General features: G+C 45.6%; 1 protein-coding gene across 1 annotated transcript in view; it reads left to right on the top strand.

Moving 5' to 3' along the window:
• Positions 1-20,863, top strand: part of PHF11 (PHD finger protein 11) — a 38,802-nt gene that overhangs the window by 13,986 nt on the left and 3,953 nt on the right. The window contains exons 5-7 of the mRNA XM_073669015.1: positions 5,772-5,788; positions 10,716-10,762; positions 17,137-17,171. Of these exons, the coding sequence (XP_073525116.1) occupies positions 5,772-5,788; positions 10,716-10,762; positions 17,137-17,171 (99 nt within the window). The remainder of the gene's footprint in view (positions 1-5,771; positions 5,789-10,715; positions 10,763-17,136; positions 17,172-20,863) is intronic.

Below are 20,863 nucleotides of genomic sequence, written 5' to 3'. Positions count from 1 at the left end.
CATACAGGGGACCAGCCGGTCTCCTGCATGCAGCAAAAATGGTCCTGTGCTATGAGCGCCGACCACTAGGTGGCGCTCATAGCGACCAGATCATGACAACCACAGGTGTCTGCTGCAGACCCTGGGTTGTCATGCCCACCCATCGGTGACCCGCGATCACGTGACGGGGTCGCCGATGGGCGGGGCTTATGACATGCTACCCGGAAGCACGACTTAAATGCCGCTGTCGGAGATTGACAGCGGCATTTAACATGTTAACACCCGGGGCTGTTGCTGGCACATATCAGCTGACATGTGCTCGGTTCAGTGAGGGCTCAGTGCAGCAGCCCTCACTGAACGGGGGGTACGCAAATGTGTTTACTAATACGGCAAGCGTTGTTAAGGGGTTAAAAACTTTTTTTCAAGCTGTTCTCCACTCTGCCTCCTGACTCTGGGACCTTGATTTCCAAATCAAAATTGGAACTCTGGGACCTTGTGGAGTGTGTCAATCACTGCCTTCTGGACATCTGTCAAGTCAGCAGTCTAACCATGATTGTGGAGCCTACTGAAACAGACTAAGGGACCTTCTTAAATGCTTAGGAAGCCTTTGCAGGTGTATTTTGTTAATTATTCTTATTTACTGAGATAATGACTTGTGTTTTCATTGGCTGTAAGCCATAATCCTCAACATAAACAGAAATAAACACTTGAAATAGATCACTCTGTTTGTAATGACTCTATATAATATGAGTTTCACTTTTTGTATTGGAGAACTAAAATAAATTAACTTTTTGATATTCTAATTTTGTGAGAAGCACATGTAGTGGTATTAAAGCGAATTTGCCATCAGAATTTTGTCACCTAACCTGAGAGCTGCATAATGTAGAGACAGAGACCCTGATTTCAGTGATGTCGCTTACTGGGCTTCTAGTTGTAGTTTTGATAATCTCCTGCTGATAAAATGGTGATTTTAATCACTAGAGGACTAGTAAACCTGCTGCCCTATAGTCCTCCATATTCATGAGCTCTGTATGACCCCTGCCCCCACACCACTGATTTGCAGCTTTCTGTCTATGCACTGTGTACACAGAAAGCTGCCAATGGGCAGGGGTATACAGAGTTGCCTTCAGAAAACTACAGAAGATAAAATCAGTTTTATCAAAATGACAGCAAGTAGCAGCATGAGACATTGTTGGAATTGGGGTCTCTGCTCCAACATGCTGCTCCCAGATGGGGAAGAAAAAATGTGGTCACCTATTCCTTTTAATGCTCTGCTCATATGTTCGCGGGCAACTTGGATATTTAAACTGCAAACGATTTTTTCCTAAAAACTTTGTTTTCTCAGTATAGCTGCAGTCAAATGGAAATAAGAGCCAAAATTCATTATTATAAGGAATTTTCCTTAAAACCCATATTTATAATTCTTGTATCATTGAGTCTAATGGGAGGTGTCACAGCTATCTTACCAGACGAGGCTCAAATTTTTTTTAATTTTTTTTATAGAATGAGCCATCAAGAGAAAGTGTAATCAGAAATTGTCCCATTGTTTTAAATATCAGGTTTTTACAGTACAGACCAAAAGTTTGGACACACCTTCTCATTTAAATATTTTTCTGTATTTTCATGACTATGAAAATTGTTCATTCACACTGAAGGCATCAAAACTATGAGTTAACACATGTGGAATTATATACTTAACAAAAAAGTGTGAAACAACTGAAAATATGTCTTATATTCTAGGTTCTTCAAAGTAGCCACCTTTTGCTTTGATGACTGCTTTGCACACTCTTGGCATTCTCTTGATGAGCTTCAAGAGGTAGTCACCGGAAATGGTCTTCCAACAATCTTGAAGGAGTTCCCAGAGATGCTTAGCACTTGTTGGCCCTTTTGCCTTCACTCTGCGGTCCAGCTCACCCCAAACCATCTCGATTGGGTTCAGGTTTGCGGACAGTGGAGGCCAGGTCATCTGGCGTAGCACCCCATCACTCTCCTTCTTGGTCAAATAGCCCTTACACAGCCTGGAGGTGTGTTTGGGGTCATTGTCCTGTTGAAAAATAAATGATGGTCCTACTAAACGCCAACCGGATGGAATAGCATGCCGCTGCAAGATGCTGTGGTAGCCATGCTGGTTCAGTATGCCTTCAATTTTGACTAAATCCCCAACAGTGTCACCAGCAAAGCACCTCCACACCATCACACCTCCTCCTCCATGCTTCACGGTGGGAACCAGGCATGTAGAGTCCATCCGTTCACCTTTTCTGCGTCGCACAAAGACACGGTGATTGGAACCAAAGATCTCAAATTTGGACTCATCACACCAAAGCACAGATTTCCACTGGTCTAATGTCCATTCCTTGTGTTCTTTAGCCCAAACATGTCTCTTCTGCTTGTTGCCAGTCCTTAGCAGTGGTCTCCTAGCAGCTATTTTACCATGAAGGCCTGCTGCACAAAGTCTCCTCTTATCAGTTGTTGTAGAGATGTGTCTGCTGCTAGAACTGTGTGGCATTGACCTGGTCTCTAATCTGAGCTGCTGTTAACCTGCGATTTCTGAGGCCGGTGACTCGGATAAACTTATCCTCAGAAGCAGAGGTGACTCTTGGTCTTCCTTTCCTGGGGCGGTCCTCATGTGAGCCAGTTTCTTTGTAGCGCTTGATGGTTTTTGCAACTGCACTTGGGGACACTTTCAAAGTTTGCCCTACTTTTCGGACTGACTGACCTTCATTTCTTAAATAATGATGGCCACTCGATTTTCTTTACTTAGCTGCTTTTTTCTTGCCATAATAAAATTCTTAACAGTCTATTCAGTAGGACTCTCAGCTGTGTATCCAGCTAACTTCTGCAGAACACAACTGATGGTCCCAACCCCATTTATAAGGCAAGAAATCCCACTTATTAAACCTGACAGGGCACGCCTGTGAAGTGAAAACAATTTCCGGTGACTACCTCTTGAAGCTCATCAATAGTGTGCAAAGCAGTCATCAAAGCAAAGGGTGGCTACTTTGAAGAACCTAGAATATAAGACATATTTTCAGTTGTTTCACACTTTTTTGTTAAGTATATAATTCCACATGTGTTAATTCATAGTTTTGATGCCTTCAGTGTGAATGTACAATTTTCATAGTCATGAAAAGACAGAAAAATCTTTAAATGAGGTGTGTCCAAATTTTTGGTCTGTACTGTATGTTAAATGTTTACATGCATCAGGTGACTTTTCAGCAGTTTCATTATCATCACCGGTAGGCTTACAATGAAAAGATAAATCCGGATCCACTATTCAAAATTGGTGATGCCACAGCTCCCCCTATCTTGATAATATCCTTTTGCCCATATTATGGCATGCCCAGAAGATGGGGTCAGAGACATTCTCTTACTGCTAATGTGCAATTGGCTGCTCATAAGAATAGGAAGTATGAGTTTAGTATTAGGCTTAAATAACCACAGGTTGGATTCCTTCACATCAGGTATCAGATTAATCAGCATCCCAGCGCCATTATGGCCATGGCTTTACTTTATAGTGTTAAATCTTGCTGATAGGTTCTCTATAAGGTATGTACACACAGTCTTTTTGCAAAAATTTTCAGAGCAGAAACTGGATGGAACAGTCTGTTTTTGATGAGTTTTTAAAGAGGATATTTTCTGCTCTAAAAAAAAAAAAAGTGTGCAGTGTTTGTTCTTTAGTTTAAGCGGATCTTTTCCAAAATCCTCCTCAAAAGCTCTTGGAAAACCCTTCCAATTCTTTTCCGTGGGAAATGCACTTTCCTGTTCGTATGATGAGTTTTCTGAGCTTTTTTGTTCATTGAAGGTGTTATGAAAAATGCCTGGTGCAAAAATAAAGTGCATGCTACTTCTTTGAAGCGGATCCTTAAGGAAACCTTTCCAAACTAGTCAGTGTCCAATCATAAATATGTAAAGAACACGTAAGAAAAAAAAACCTCTTCCATATCCTCATCAAAATCTCTTTAGGAAACCCCTTTTTGGAGGAGTTTTTTCTCTTCCTGAATGGATTTCCGCTTGAAAATCTCTTGCCATTGACCTCCCCAAAAAGCTCAATGTGATCATAGCTTAAGGTTGCGTACATGGAATTTTTTAAGGCGATCAAAATGACGATTTTTTTTTTTAAAGTGGAAATGCTCTTCCTTTGGGGAGCTTTTCAAACATTTGTTTCCTGAAACTTTTTTGAATTGATTTTTTTTTTTTTGCAACCTATTGTTTAGACAGTGAAAATCCTGTGTTACTCTGTAATAACTATGAATCAGACAATTGTATATGTGCAGTATTAGTTTTCCTCCACAAATAGTGTTTTGCATGTAGCCAAAAAAAAAGTTACACTTTGGTCTCATCTGACCAAATCACCTTCTTTCTCATTCTAGCTGTGTCCCCCATGTCACATGTGGAAAAAAGTGTTCTAGTCAGATGAAAACTCTGTGCGGCCGAAAACAAACTCTGCACATCATTCTGAAAACACCAGCCCCACCGTCAGTTATGGTGGTGGCAGCGTCATGCTGTGGGGAGGCTTTTCTTCAGGGATGGGGAAGCTGATTAGAGTTGATGGGAAGATGGATGGAGCTAAATACAAGGCAGTCCTGGAGGAAACCATGTTAAAGGCTGCAATAGAATTATTACTGGGGCATCGGTTCACCTTCCAGCAGGACAATGACCCTAAACATCTAGCCAGAGCTACAATGGATGGTTTAGGTCAAAGCATATTCATGTGAGTGAACAGCCCAGTCACAGTCCAGACCTAAATCCCATTGAGAACCTGTGGCAAGACCTGGAAATTGCTGTTCACAGAGCGAGTGTGCAAAGAACAGGCGAAAATTTCAGCCTCTAGATGTGCAAAGCTGGTAGAGACAGACCCCAAAAGACTTGTAGTAATAATTGCACTGAAAGGTGGTCCTACAAAGTATTGACTCAAATATTTACAAAACCACGTATGATTTGCTTTTATGTGTCGATATCACATAAAAGTATGAATACTTTTTCAAGGCAGTGTTTTTGTCTGTGTGAGTGTCAGCCCCTGCCGCTGTAGTGACACCTGTCTGCTGCTCTGTTTTTTGTTTACAAGGATACAGAAGTGATGTCCCATCTACTACACATGACCTCTGCAGCCAATCACTGATCTCAGAGGGGATGCTGAGGTTGACCGCACAAGACCATCTGGGCCAATGCTTGGCTGCACAAATCTGCTATGAAAACGGACAACCCCATTAAATTGTGGCTCTCCAGCAGTGCCTCGTCTTTTTTTTTTTTTTTTTTTTTTTTAAGGCTGCTAGACCTGAATAATTTTACTTGTAGTTTGTAAAGGGTAATTCTCATCTTGTTAAATAGGTAAAATTGCAAAGTTGCTTGTATTTACAAACACATTACAATTAGCTTCTTTTTAAGAAGGGAGGGACTTTTTATGTGGAGTATTGCTGATTGCCTAGATTACAGCCACCTCTGCAGTCTTTAGTGGAGGTTGGTCTCCAGGGCCAGGAGCTGAACCTGTTGGATCACTGGTTCCGTCCATCTGATTGCCCTGCGCTCCTCCGATGCTGCAGAGACAAAGCTGCTCCTGGGGAGCGCTCTCTTCAGGCACAAACCATGCCGTTAGCCCGAACTTTTATTCTTCATGAATGCACGGCCCGAGGCAAGTTCTGAGCCTGGAGGCAGAGGAGCGGTGCGCCTCTGAAGAGCGATCATAAGACAACCTCTATAAATAATTATTCATTCACTTTTTTTTTTTTTTTTTTTTTTTTTTTTTGGGTCACATACCTGAGTGCTGATCATAGTGTTGTGTTTCTATTTTACAGACTTGGAGCGCCTGCAGGTAAAGTACTCGGATCATTCTAATTATTACAATACATGAACAAACACGTTTTTTTTTTATTTCAGAGAAAATTTGCTTGCTTTTAACAACTTCCCTTCCAAATTAAAGGGATTGTCTGGAAGAATTTTTTTTTTTAAATTAATGCACCTCACTTATCCTCTTTCCCAAGGCAATGCCTTGCAAAATATGGGGCAAATCTGGCCTTCACTTTAGGATATTAAAGGCAAAAAGGACAAAAGTAGTATTAGGAAGGCTGCATGCTTGTTTGGAGACAAGTGCATGATTACTAGAAAAGCTTATTTTACCCTGTGTTCCAAATTATTATGCAAATAATATTGTCTCAGATTTTCCCAAATTACCTATATGAATTGCAGTCATTGTAATTTTCAAGTCAAATAACTATTAGAGTACAATTGAAAGGTTTTTGTACAAACTGCCTATGATAACAGTATATTTTTAAAAAAATAAAAAACTAAAAATGCATGTTCCAAATTATTATGCACAGCAGTTTTCAACCTTTTCATTTTAATAAAGAACAAAAAAATGGTCATTTTTGAAATTATAAGCATTAGCAGGTTATTACAAACTGAAATCAAACAGTTTTCAACTCAGAACTTTATTCAAGGTGATGTTACATTTGCACATAGGACCGCTTGTTCGAAAGGAGCTTCTGAACTCTCTCGTCCATTGAATTTGTCAGGTTTTGGATGGTTTCTGCTTCAATTGTTTTGCATGAGGACAGAATACCCTCCCAGAGCTGTTGCTTAGATGTGAACTGCCTCCCGCCATCATAGACGCTCCTTTTGATGATGCTCCAAAGGTTCTCAATGGGGTTGAGGTCAGGGGAGCATGGGTGTCACACCATAAGTTTGTCCCCTTTTATGCCCATATCAGCCAGAGATGCAGATGAAAAAATGAAAAGGTTGAAAACTCTGCTGTGCATAATAATTTGGAACATGCAGTTTGAGTTTTTTATTTTTTTAAAAATATACTGTTATCATAGGCAGTTTGTACAAAAACCTTTCAATTGTACTCTAATAGTTATTTGACTGGAAAATTACAATGACTGCAATTCATATAGGTAATTTGGGAAAATCTGAGAAAATATTATTTGCATAATAATTTGGAACCGTGTTTAGTTTTGTTTTTTTTTAATAATTTTTCTTTTTAAAAATCTGTACTTTGTGGCCCCAATTCACCAAGCAGCTTGCGGCAGAATTTTAATGTAAAACTGCTTGAAATGTAGCAATATTTTTCCCCAAGTTGAAATTGTTCGCAAATTTTGCAACTCTTGCCGTTTTTTTACACCAGTCCTGCTCAGTTCCACCATATTTTTGAAAGGTAGGTGTTAATTACGCCAGCCCCTGGCTGCTGTAACTTTTCTGCCTGAGGCGCACAGCAGTTGTGAAATAGGTTCATGCCTCTTAATGAGTCTTAAGCAGAAGAGTAAGATATGCCAAATTAAGTCTCTGCCAAACACCAATGAATCATTGTAGGTTTCACAACCCCCGCTTGACGTCAAGGTAAGAAAGGGTGCTCGTTCCCCTACAGCAGACCTCTTTGTTCCTTAAATCTGTATTCTAAATTCAGAAACCGCACAGGATATGCTTTTACAGTGTTATTGGTTCTCTCTCATATCCAAAATTCACACCACATTGAGTGAGATGTAATTACTTGAAATAAAGGTATAACGTGATAAATGGCAACGTTTCGGGTTTTATACCCTTCGTGAGGCATACGTGATTGACTGTAGAGGAGTTGACTGTCCGGTGTGGTATTCTTAAATGGCAAACCATAGAAGAGTCACCTGGAAGACATGGACAGCTGTGTGGAAGAATAGACTGTCAAGTATATATTGCCCATTGGCAGACTTGGGAGTTTTATGCTTGACATGGCCACACACTTCTGTTGTCTTCACACTGGTAGTGAGACCCTCTCTAGTCAGCCATTAGGGAATACCACCCCAGACCTGCCACAGGGGTTTCTTTTTCACAGCAGTCCATGTCTTCCTGGTGTCTTGGTCTATACCCGACGAAAGGCATAAAACGCAAAATGTAGCTCTTGGTCACCTTATGTCAAGCAATTTTTGCCAATATGATGTGAAATTTGGATATAAGTGCAACCTAATATAACTGTCAAAGTATATATGTTGGTGAGCGGTTCCTCCCAAGTTACTAAACTGTACAAAAACATCAGTCTTGTTGCATCAGTGACTCTTGTGTTTTAGATGGATAAATATATACTGACAGTCTCATTCATGCCTCTACTGTTCACTATTAAAAGGGTTGTCCACTGCTCTGACAACCTCTTCTCAATCCTTATGTTTTTCCCTAGTAAAATTATTACTAGGTTATAACCACCTTCGGTGGGAGAGCGGGGTTGGTACTGGCTCTCCCGGGGATTGCGTGACATTGTTGCTGGTTCCACTCTCCTCGCCTTTGGATAAATTAAGACATCCGGAGGAATTGAGGGCTGCTCCTGCTCTCACTTTTTCCGGATCGATGTGATACGTCTGAAGGCGAGGAGAGTGAAGCCAGCTCTGATTGATTGCAAAGGGCGGCACGATGGCTCAGTGGTTAGCACTGCAGCCTTGCAGCGCTGAGGTCCTGGGTCCAAATTCCACCAAGGACAACATCTGCAAGCAATTTGTATGTTCTGTTTGCGCGGGTTTCCTCTGGGTTCTCCGGTTTCTTCCCACACTCCAAAGGCATACTGATATGGAACTTAGATTGTGAGCTCCAATGGGGACAGTGATGATATTGTCTGTGAAGCGCTGTGGAATTAATGGTGTTATATACCGTATTTCTCGGACTATAAGACGCACTGGACCATAAGACGCACTTAGGTTTTAGAGGAGGAAAATAGAAAAAAAATTTAAGCAAAAAATGTGGTCATGATGCCCTGTTAAGGGGGAGAGGGTCTGCTTCTGACACTGGTATTGGGGTAATGTCCCCCAATTCTGTTAATATCCCCCATCCTGGTATATATGGCCCCCTCCTTCCTGTAATAAGTGGCCCTCATCCCCATCCTGATATGCATGGCACCCCTTATCCCCATCCTGGTATGCATGATCCCCCTCATTCCCATCCTGATATGTATGGCACCTTCATCCCTCTTTCTGGTATATATGGCCCCACTCATACCTATTCCTGGTATGTATGCCCCCCCCCCCATCCTGGTATGCTTGGCACCCCCTGATCCCCGTCACGCTGCACACAAAAAAAAAATAAACAACTATACTCACCTGCTCTCTCCTCCAGCGCTGCGTCCCTCTGCTACCGACAGGGTTCACACTGTTGGAGCCGCGCATGGCGTAATTGCCATGCGCCCTCACACAGTGATCTGCTGTACCGGAATAGTCATTAACCATTCATTCTCCCTAATAGCGCACACACTGTAGCCGCAGCGCGGCTCCTGCTTCCGCTCTGCGGTCATGTGTACTCTCTATGAAAGACCATGAATATTCACTACAATCCACTCCCATGGGAGTGGTGAATATTCATGGACTTTAATAGCAGGCACACATGACTTCAAAGCGGCAGCAGGAGCCGCGCTGCGGCTACAGTGTGTGCGCTATTAGGGAGAATGAATGGTCACTGCTCCCCACGCACACAGTCCCGGCGTGGGGAGCAATGACTATTCCAGCACAGCACATCACTGTGTGAGGGCGTATGGCAGGTACGCCATGCGCGGCTCACGCAGTGTGAACCCTGTCGGCAGCAGAGGGACGCAGTGCTGGAGGAGAGAGCAGGTGAGTATGATTGTTTATTTTTATTTTTTTGTGCAGCGTGATGGGGAGGGGGGGCGAAGCATACCAAGATGGAGGGGAGGGGGGGCATACATACAGGGGATGAAGGGTGCCATACTTGCCAAGAGCCACGCTGCGGGCCCAGTGTGCCGCCTATTAAGTAAAATTAATATTCACTGCTCCCCACGCCCATGGGCATGGGGAGCGGTGAATATTCATTTTCTTTAGTAACGGGCACAGTGTAGGCTGCATAAGGTGGCTTCTGCCTACTGTGCCCCACTACTCCGCTGCTGTCACTTCCCCCACAGCCACAGCATTTATGTATATCGGACTATAAGATGCACCCCCACTTTCCTCCCAAATTTTGGAGGAAAAAAGTGCGTCTTATAGTCTGAAAAATATGGTACATGAGTAAAATAAAAAATAAAGGTTGTGACATAAGTGCCATGTGATCTCAGGAAGAACCAGTACCGACACTGCTGGAACGGCATCGGAGGTAAGTGTTAGTATTTTACTGGGGGGAAAAAATAAGGATTGAAAAGGTGTTGTCCACAGGGGGACAACCATTTTAAGGACTGTATTTCTGTATCTTGTGAACCATTTCCAGTCAGTATAGGTTCGTGTGTGTTTTTTGTTTTGTTTTTTCTTATTTTTTTTGTTAGCCCAATTTTATGTTGAGTATACTTTCAGTGGATCGTACATTCAGGATAACCTTGGACCATGGGGAATAAACTCCATCTGCAGAGGGTTATGTCATAGCACTATGTATTTCTACCTCTCTTTCTTTTACTACTTTCTAATTATGCTTCTATAACGCCAACATCTTCAGTATATGATGTACATACATTGTCCCAATCTATATTCTCTCTTTGGCGTGTGGGAGGAAAGCGGAGAACGTAGAGGAAATCCACACAAACATGGGGAGAACATACAAACTCCTGTAGATGATGTCCTTGGTGGGATTTGATCCCAGGGCTCCAGCGCTGCAAAGCAAGTTAATGTCCTGCTTCCCGTGCAGCCTCTTGTCAGTGCTATGAGGGACCAAAAGCTGAAACCATACTGATGCCATACTAATTGTTGCTAATTGAACTTCATAGACTTCTATTGGAAGCTAATCTTGATTGTTAATATGAATGTGTTTTATCTAAAAATGTATTCAGTTTCTTTTTTTCTTGTTAGAGAAAACAAAAGAGAAAAAGACAGCAGAAATCTACAAGTAGACCAAGGTAACGTTATCACCTTTAATTGCTAATCACTGAGGGTTCCCACCGCTAGGACCTCCACCGTTCCTGAGAACAGGCCCTTGCCGAGCTGCGTCTGAATGGAGCATGTGTACTTCTATTCTTTGCCTATGGGACTGCCGGGGTAACCAAACACTGCACTCTATCTCCAGCGCTACCATTGACCGTGAATGGCACAGAGGGCGCATTGCTCTACCATCGCACCGCTGAGACCTGTTCTCAGAATTACTGGGAGTTCCACCAATTGTTAAAGATATTGTTACATTTTTCACATATCTTGACCCTACATTTCAGTTTCTTTTTTCCACATTGTTGGGATATAAATTACTAAATCCTTCACTATAACAGTTTAGAGTCCATCAGCTCAGATAGTATAAACTGAGCACTTTGTCTTGTAGGGGATATTGCCCTAAATGTTTCTCTGTCGCCTCATTGGGGAACACAGGACCATGGGTGTTATGCTGCTGTCTACTAGGAGGCAACACTATGCTTAATCTGAAAAAGATTAACAGGGGCTCCTCCTCTGCAGTATACACCCCTGGACGGCGTCAGTCAACTTCAATTTTTGCTTAGTGTCGCATAGGAGGCACACCTAAAAAAAAATTTCCGAAATTTTTTATTTTTATTTTTATTTTTTTCCCCCGACTTAATTACAGATGAAGATAAGTGGGTCTCCTGCGAGACTCCCGGCATGGCTCCTTCCTCTTCCCCCTTTTTATGGGGTGCACAGATGAAGTCGAGACGTCTCCTTACCATGTCTCTCCTTCCCCAGCCCCTCGGGTGCTGGTCCGAAGTAGAGACCCCCCCCCCCCCCCTCCTTCCCCAATTCCTTTTGGTCTCTGGGTTGAGGTCGAGGCGAGGATAACAGCCCCCTGATGGTGACAGCAGCACCCTCCCTAATCCCCCTCTGGGGGGTATTAGGTTGAGACGCCTTAGGTAGGGCCTGTGCAGGCAGCAATCTACAGCTCCCAGTAGCTGACACTCTGCACAGATTTCCAGGAATCCCAGCCCTGCTGCAGACTCCTGTTGGGGCCGGGGTACAGTGCAGGCAGACAAGGCATACAGAGATAATACAGGCCTTCCCAGCCCTGTCTCTCTGCTTGCACCAGCGCTATGGTGCCTCAGGGGGACCCTTTAAGGGCCCCCCCTTACGCTAATACCCCCACCTCCATCTCTGCCGTTAAAACCGGGGGGGGGGGGGGGGGGGGGAAGGGTGTCCGATTCAGATCCGGCACAACCCCCCCGGACTTCCGCGCCGGCCTGGAGCCCTTTTGGGCATCGGCTGTAAATTTACACCGCGGCTCCGGCCTAGCCGGAGCCGCCGCCCACTCTCCGCCCCCCCGGTCCGCCCCCGGATTACGAATATGACACTATACAGTGTCATAGAAGGGGCGGAGACTAACTGAAAGGGCGCGTTTTTCAGCAATGCTGCCACCCTTTTCAGCTCTCCGCCCACCTTTTTCTCCACACTCCGGCGGCCATTATCTGCTACAGGATCATTAACCCTGCAGCTACCGGTCGACAGCCAGTCTCCGGGGGGCACAGGATTGTGGATCTGCGGCGCTGGACTTAAGAGGCACACTGGTGCGGTAAGATCACAGCTGGAGTCTCTCACTCGGCTGTGAATCCTATAAGCTTCTCTGCATTGCTGGCCCCCTCTGCATAGCCACCCCTGTATACTATGCCGGGCTCAATGTCCAAGAGAACCAGGCAGGACTGCTATTATGCACTCTGTACAGCCTGCAGTAATACTCTCCCTAGTGGCAGCACGTATCCACATTGCCAAGACTGCATGCAAACTGCTGTGCCAGAGCCCCATGAAGCCCATGCCATTACTTCGGTGCCTAATACCACACCGGAATGGGTCACTCAGATGTCGCAATCTATGACGCAGTCTATAGATAACCTCACATCCACATTGCTTCAGGCTCTGCAGAGTCATGCCTCGGCTATGAACACTACTCAGCAAAGGGAGAGTTCCACTCGGGGACATGATGGAACGGGCACATCCACGTCTAGGTCGGGACGCAAGCAGACTCACAGATCACGTTCATCTGCGTCATCCCATACCACACGGTCGTCCCCTTCCAGTGAGAGACACCGTACTCCCAGCTCATCTAGACCGTCCCCTGACAGGGACAGACAATGTAGATCCCCACAGCCATCCCTGACCAGAGAAGGCCTCCACTCCGGTTCTCCCAGCAGGAGACGCCTTAGTGATACACAGGATTCGGAAGACATCTGTGATTCCGACTCAGACAAGGAAACCGAAGGGTCCCTAATCCCTATCCCTCCTGGCAATACAGTGCTAGTTGATGATCTAATCTCATCCAACCATCTGGTGCTGGACATCTCCGACCCACCCCTGGAGACACCAGGACATAAGATTTCCTTTGAAGGAGTCCTGAAACCGCCTAAGGTCTTCTTTGACCACCCAGAGTTTAAAGCGATCCTTAAAAAGCAGTTCTCACAACCTGAGAAAAAGTTTACTAATCGCAAATATCTGGAGGCGCAGTACCCCTTTCCACAGGAGGTCACCAAACAGTGGACAGATCCACCTGAAGTGGATCCCCCAGTCTCCAGACTAGCAGCACAGACACTGCTTTCACTGCCAGATAGCTCAACCCTCAGGGACACAGCAGACCGGCAGGTGGAACGCATGGCTTGTTCAATTTTCGAGGCCGCAGGGACCTCCCTGGCTCCCGCGTTTGCCTCAGTTTGGGCTGCCAAGGCCATCTTGGCCTGGGCCAAAAATTTACAAACTGGCCTACAAGCATCTACCCCTGAACTGTCGGACCAAGCGGCCCAAATAGCAGTTGTAGCAGATTACATGCTCCATGCAGCTCTGGATTCTGCAAGGGGTGCAGCGGGGATAGCATCAAACGGTATCACAATTCGGCGTATCCTCTGGCTGCGGGAATGGAAAGCAGATGCAGCCTCAAAGAAGTCCCTCACACACCTCCCATACCTCAGCGGTCGGCTTTTCGGTGAACAGTTGGGCACAATGATATCCAATGGCCCCGGGGGTAAGACTACCTCTCTCCCCCAACTGAAGCCCAAGCAAACTTACAAAAAGCGCAATCAGGCACGATTCCGATCCTTTTGGAACTCTTCCGGCTGGTCCGTCTCGCGACCAGCACAAAATAACAACCGCACTCCACACAGGAACAACCCGCGGTCGACGCAAAAGTCGGACAAGACCTGGCAATCAAGGGCAGGCCAGTCAAAATTTAAAGGAGGAAAATCTCGCATTTCCTCATCATCATGACTCGCGAACTCCGGAAGACACCTCACCTGTAGGCGGCCGTCTTTCGCTCTTTCACCAAGTCTGGCTGCCTATTACAGAAGACTGGTGGGTCAGGGAACTAGTGTCTTCAGGATACAAGATAGAGTTCACTTCCAACCCGCCAAACAGATTCTTTGTCTGTTTCCTCAAAGCCGCCAGCCAAGGCTCTTGCCTTCCACCACGTGGTCTCATCGCTTCTTCAAGCAGGAGTCATAGTAACGGTCCCCACCGCCGAGCACTTCCAAGGGTTCTACTCACATTTATTCGTAGTCCTCAAAAAAGGAGGCAGCGTACGGCCCATATTGGACCTAAAACAGCTCAACAAATATGTATGGGTGCGTCATTTTCGCATGGAGTCCCTTCGGTCCATCATTGCGTCCATGGAGAAAGGAGAATTCCTCGCCTCCATAGACATTCAAGACTCATACCTGCATATACCAATTGCTTCCGCCCATCAGAGATTTCTCAGGTTTGCAATCAACCAGGAACACTACCAGTTCGTGGCTCTCCCGTTCGGACTCGCCACGGCTCCCAGAGTGTTTACCAAAGTCATGGCAGTCACCATGGACGTCCTGCACTCCAGAGGCATAATAGTCGTTCCATATCTGGACGATCTCCTCGTCAAGGCTTCCACCTTCAAGGACTGCTAACTCAGTTTCTCAATCACAGTCGACATTCTGAGTCGCCTGGGCTGGTTAGTTAACCTACAAAAGTCATCACCAACCCCGAGTCAGTCTCTGACCTTCCTGGGAATGTTATTCAACACCCTCAAGGGTCTAGTACTCCTTCCCAAGGACAAGGCACTGCCTCTCTGTTTAGGAGTCCGCACCCTACTTCGCAAACCCCCTCGTTCTCTCCGGTTTGCCATGAGTCCTTGGCAGGATGGTGGCAGCAATACAAGCGGTCCCATTTGCCCAGCTTCACCTCAGGCCTCTCCAACTAGCCATCCTCAAATCATGGGACAGGAACCCTTTTTCTCTCGGCAGGGAGTTTCAGTTGACGTCGTCAACCAGGAAGTCCCTGCACTTGTGGCTCAAACCAACCTCACTAACAAAGGGGAAATCCTTTCTCACGGGTCAATGGAAAGTTCTGACCACTGACGCGAGCCTGACGGGTTGGGGTGCGGTACACCTACACCACAGAGCACAGGGCAAGTGGTCCCCGACAGAAGCGACCATGCCCATCAACATCTTGGAAATTCGTGCCATTCTCCTGGCGTTGAGAGCCTTCCATCACTTACTGGCAGCCTCTCACATCAGAGTTCAGTCGGACAATGCCACGGCTGTGCCATATGTAAATCACCAAGGGCGGACCCGCAGTGCCCAGGCGATGCGAGAAGTGACACACATTCTCCCTCTTGTCAGGGCATTACGTATCTGTGTCTAGGACTGCGCCCTTCCGGAAGTCTGATTCTCTTTTCCTTCTTCTGGAAGGCGGCCGCAAGGGTCTACCAGCTTCCAAAGCTACCCTTGCCAGGTGGATCAAATCCACCATACAAGAGGCCTACCACCTCAAAAATTCTCCTCTTCCAGCAGGTATTACGGCACACTCTACACGTGCGGTAGGGGCCTCCTGGGCCATTCGGCACCAGGCCTCGACGCAACAAGTGTGTAAGGCAGCCACCTGGACTAGTCTACACACGTTTACCAAACACTACTGGGTTCATACCCAATCCTCGGCAGACGCGAGCCTGGGTAGACGTATCCTGCAGGCGGCAGTGCCCCAATTACAGGGGCCTGTCTACACAAAATTCGTCCATTGCTTCCCAACCAGGGACTGCTTTGGGACGTCCCATGGTCCTGTGTCCCCCAATGAGGCGACAGAGTAAAGGAGATTTTTGGGTACTCACCGTAAAATCTTTCTCTTAGCCTCTAATTGGGGGATACAGCTCCCACCCTGTTGCCCGTTCCGGGCCGTTATGTTGAGTTCTCATATTTGTTTTTTTTTTGAGCTCGTACATAGTTGCCTTCTTATAGGTATAATTATGTTATCAATGTTACGTTCCTTCTACTACTTTTGCACAAAACTGAAGATTGCGGACGCCGTCCAGGGGTGTATACTGCAGAGGAGGAGCCACCGTTAATCTTTTTCAGATTAAGCCTAGTGTCGTCTCCTAGTGGACAGCAGCATAACACCCAAGGTCCTGTGTCCCCCAATTAGAGGCTAAGAGAAAGATTTTACGGTGAGCACACAAAAATCTCCTTTTTTCACTTTTTGACCAGTTTCAGATTTTTCTCCTACATGAAAACGTCTTGTTTTTTTTTTTTCAGTAAGCTGGACACATTGTTGGTTCCTGTGTCAGATTTTGCAATCCTCGTTGCATCAGTTTTTCTCGATTTGAAGAAAAACAATTCTTAGCTTAGTCGGCTTTAGACATGTGGCAAAAGCTCAACTTCCTTGTCCTGTCCACACACGTAATCACCCCAGCACTGACATAAGTTTGTTCTAAGGGGTTAATATCCATCATGAAAACTTTCAAAAGGATTATACAGGATTATTTAATTATAAAGTACAGATAACATTTTTTATGCTAGGAAGTCAGCGTGCTGGACTCTATAATGCAGAATAGTATTGGATGTTTTTAGTTGGATGTTATTAAAGGGAATCTGTCACTAGGTTTTTGCTACATAATGACAGCAGCATAGAGTAGAGGCAGAGACCCTTATTCCAGCAATGTGTCACTTACTAGGCTGCTTAGTGTAGTTTTTATAAAATCACTGTATTCTCACTATAGGACTAGTTAACCTGCTGCTGCCATAAAGTCCTCCATATTCATGGGCTTTGTATAAACCCCACCCTGAACACTGGCAGCTTTCTGCCTATACACAGTGTACACAGAATGCTGTCACTATGTGTAGGTGGTGGGGTTATACAAAGCTCAGCATTCAGAGAAAATGGTAGCTCTACAGCAGACAAAACAAGGAGATTATCAAAACTACAGGAAGTAGCCCAGTAAGTGACACATCGCTGGAATCTGGGAATGTCACTGAGATGTTCCTATACATATATCACATGTAATTCTCTCTGAATGTAAAATCTGAGGGTTTGTTACAATAAATGTTTTATGTTTCAGGAACAACTATATAAGAAATCGCCGTAATGATGATGGTGAGATCTTTCTCTTCATAATGCAGAATTTCATATTTGCGACTGTAATGTGTATAACGGATGTGTGACGTAAATACCTTAATACTTTAGCTGACGGGTTTTACACGTCTGGTAATTTTATCATCTCCCTTACGTCTTAACCTGCAGCACAACAATGGGATCATTCTGCTCCCCTGCACTAATAGGACAGATGTCATTTTTACTAACATTAAATACTCATGAACTAGAGCCTCCTGACATTTTAAGGCAGCCTTCGCACGCGGCGGCGTGCCTTCCCACGTACCTTTCTCAGGTTTCCTCTCTGTGCGGGGGAAGGGAGAGCGAAGCAAAGTCGACAGCACTTATGATTGGCCAACATCATGCAGCGAAATAGTACAAATTGTGAAAATGCACCCCCTTGGTTGAAGGGGAAATGAGAATCTAAACTTTACAAGCTAATATCTCTGTACTGGAGATAAAAAATAAAAACTCTTTTCTTCAGCTCTGCAGCCGCCGTTCCATTATATGGCCAGTTTAACATGCCAAAAGTGATCAGAGTACAGACATTGATGACAATAATCGGTGAAATCCTGACTACAGTGCACATCACCGTTACAGCCAATTACTGAACTCAGCGGCTTGTGCCATCAAAAATAGCAGAGCCGCCAAGGGCAGTGATTGGCTGCAGCGGTGATCTACACTACAGCCATGCCGCCAACCCGAACGGTCAATATTCAGGAGCGCATGGCCCCCTGGCAAGTAGGAAGAACGAAGACAAGTTATCAAGCTTGGGGTTATTGAGTTTGGAAAAACGAAGGGTTAGGGACGATCTTATTACAATGTTTAAATATATGAGGGGACAATACAGAGATTTTTGTAATGATCTTTCCACACCTAGGCCTGTGACAGGGACAGAAAAAAAAGCTTGGACAAAGTCGCAGGCCAGCCTTGATATTTATTAAAAAAAATGTCTAGAATTGAGGAAGTTTTTCCTTATCAAATATAATGATGAAACTTTTCAAATGGATTCAAACTTAAAGGGGTTGTCCCATGAACAAAGTACATTTTAATTAATAGATCTTAGAATAAAATAAAGCCCAATCACAAATAGGGCATACTGGAATAATATAATGTTATGTAAGGGCAGTAAAAAGCATGTGGCCCAATAGCCTAATTTAAATATGTAATGACAAAAGGATAAAAAACCTTCAATTAATAAATAATACAGATAATAAAGTTTGATGCCAACAAAAGTGCCCCCCAAACACGGTATGATACCACCTAAGTCAATTCCTTCACTGTACCCTCCGCACGCACAGTATGGCGACCCTACTGTACCCCCAACAGCTAAGTATGGTGACCCCCTACACAGTATGATGCCACAATCCTGTAACCCCACATAGTCCTCCATACAGAGTAATGGGCCCCGCATAGTCCTCCATACAGAATAATGGGCCCCGCATAATCCTCCATACAGAATAATGGGCCCCGCATAATCCTCCATACAGAATAATGGGCCCCGCATAGTCCTCCACACAGAATAATGGGCCCCGCATAGTCCTCCACACAGAATAATGGGCCCCGCATAGTCCTCCACACAGAATAATGGGCCCCGCATAGTCCTCCACACAGAATAATGGGCCCCGCATAGTCCTCCACACAGAATAATGGGCCCCGCATAGTCCTCCACACAGAATAATGGGCCCCGCATAGTCCTCCACACAGAATAATGGGCCCCGCATAGTCCTCCACACAGAATAATGGGCCCCGCATAGTCCTCCACACAGAATAATGGGCCCCGCATAGTCCTCCACACAGAATAATGGGCCCCGCATAGTCCTCCACACAGAATAATGGGCCCCGCATAGTCCTCCACACAGAATAATGGGCCCCGCATAGTCCTCCACACAGAATAATGGGCCCCGCATAGTCCTCCACACAGAATAATGGGCCCCGCATAGTCCTCCACACAGAATAATGGGCCCCGCATAGTCCTCCACACAGAATAATGGGCCCCGCATAGTCCTCCACACAGAATAATGGGCCCCGCATAGTCCTCCACACAGAATAATGGGCCCCGCATAGTCCTCCACACAGAATAATGGGCCCCGCATAGTCCTCCACACAGAATAATGGGCCCCGCATAGTTCTCCACACAGAATAATGGGCCCCGCATAGTCCTCCACACAGAATAATGGGCCCCGCATAGTCCTCCACACAGAATAATGGGCCCCGCATAGTCCTCCACACAGAATAATGGGCCCCGCATAGTCCTCCACACAGAATAATGGGCCCCGCATAGTCCTCCACACAGAATAATGGGCCCCGCATAGTCCTCCACACAGAATAATGGGCCCCGCATAGTCCTCCACACAGAATAATGGGCCCCGCATAGTCCTCCACACAGAATAATGGGCCCCGCATAGTCCTCCACACAGAATAATGGGCCCCGCATAGTCCTCCACACAGAATAATGGGCCCCGCATAGTCCTCCACACAGAATAATGGGCCCCGCATAGTCCTCCACACAGAATAATGGGCCCCGCATAGTCCTCCACACAGAATAATGGGCCCCGCATAGTCCTCCACACAGAATAATGGGCCCCGCATAGTCCTCCACACAGAATAATGGGCCCCGCATAGTCCTCCACACAGAATAATGGGCCCCGCATAGTCCTCCACACAGAATAATGGGCCCCGCATAGTCCTCCACACAGAATAATGGGCCCCGCATAGTCCTCCACACAGAATAATGGGCCCCGCATAGTCCTCCACACAGAATAATGGGCCCCGCATAGTCCTCCACACAGAATAATGGGCCCCGCATAGTCCTCCACACAGAATAATGGGCCCCGCATAGTCCTCCACACAGAATAATGGGCCCCGCATAGTCCTCCACACAGAATAATGGGCCCCGCATAGTCCTCCACACAGAATAATGGGCCCCGCATAGTCCTCCACACAGAATAATGGGCCCCGCATAGTCCTCCACACAGAATAATGGGCCCCGCATAGTCCTCCACACAGAATAATGGGCCCCTCATAGTCCTCCACACTGTATAATGGGCCCCGCATAGTCCTCCATACAGAATAATGGGCCCCGCATAGTCCTCCACACTGTATAATGGGCCCCGCATAGTCCTCCACACTGTATAATGGGCCCCGCATAGTCCTCCACACTGTATAATGGGCCCCGCATAGTCCTCCACACTGTATAATGGGCCCCGCATAGTCCTCCACACTGTATAATGGGCCCCGCGCAGTCCTCCATACAGGGGTTAGTGGGCTGAAAATAAGCAAGAAGAAGAATTATGCTAATATGCAGTGATCACCATATGCAAAAGATATATGAAAAAATGTAAACATTTTATTAAGTGCATGTAACAGAACAAAACCAAAAAATGTTAACGCAAGTAAAAACCAAGTAAACACACTGTGTGGTAGCCCATCCAACATCAGACTATACAGGCAAAATATGCGAATGATGCAGATAGAATATACATGTGCTGTTTCTGATGATGAAAGATCCTTCTGATACTAAACTCCCCACACTAAATAAAGAAACCAATAAATGCTGGTGTTATAGGGCAGCAAAGGTAATTTAGTGCCAGATGGATGAGCACAGACCTGCAAAACTAATGCAAACGTAGATGCATGTCTGTGCACAACAAGGCCTGTTCAGCAATACATACCCAGCAGAGACCCACCAAATG

This window comes from Phyllobates terribilis, unplaced genomic scaffold (genome assembly GCF_046119375.1).
Source record: "Phyllobates terribilis strain yellow unplaced genomic scaffold, ASM4611937v1 Scaffold_2__4_contigs__length_985480577, whole genome shotgun sequence".
Taxonomy (NCBI): domain Eukaryota; kingdom Metazoa; phylum Chordata; class Amphibia; order Anura; family Dendrobatidae; genus Phyllobates; species Phyllobates terribilis.
The sequence above is the reverse complement of the archived record's forward strand: the minus strand, read 5'-3'. Positions and strand labels throughout refer to the sequence as shown.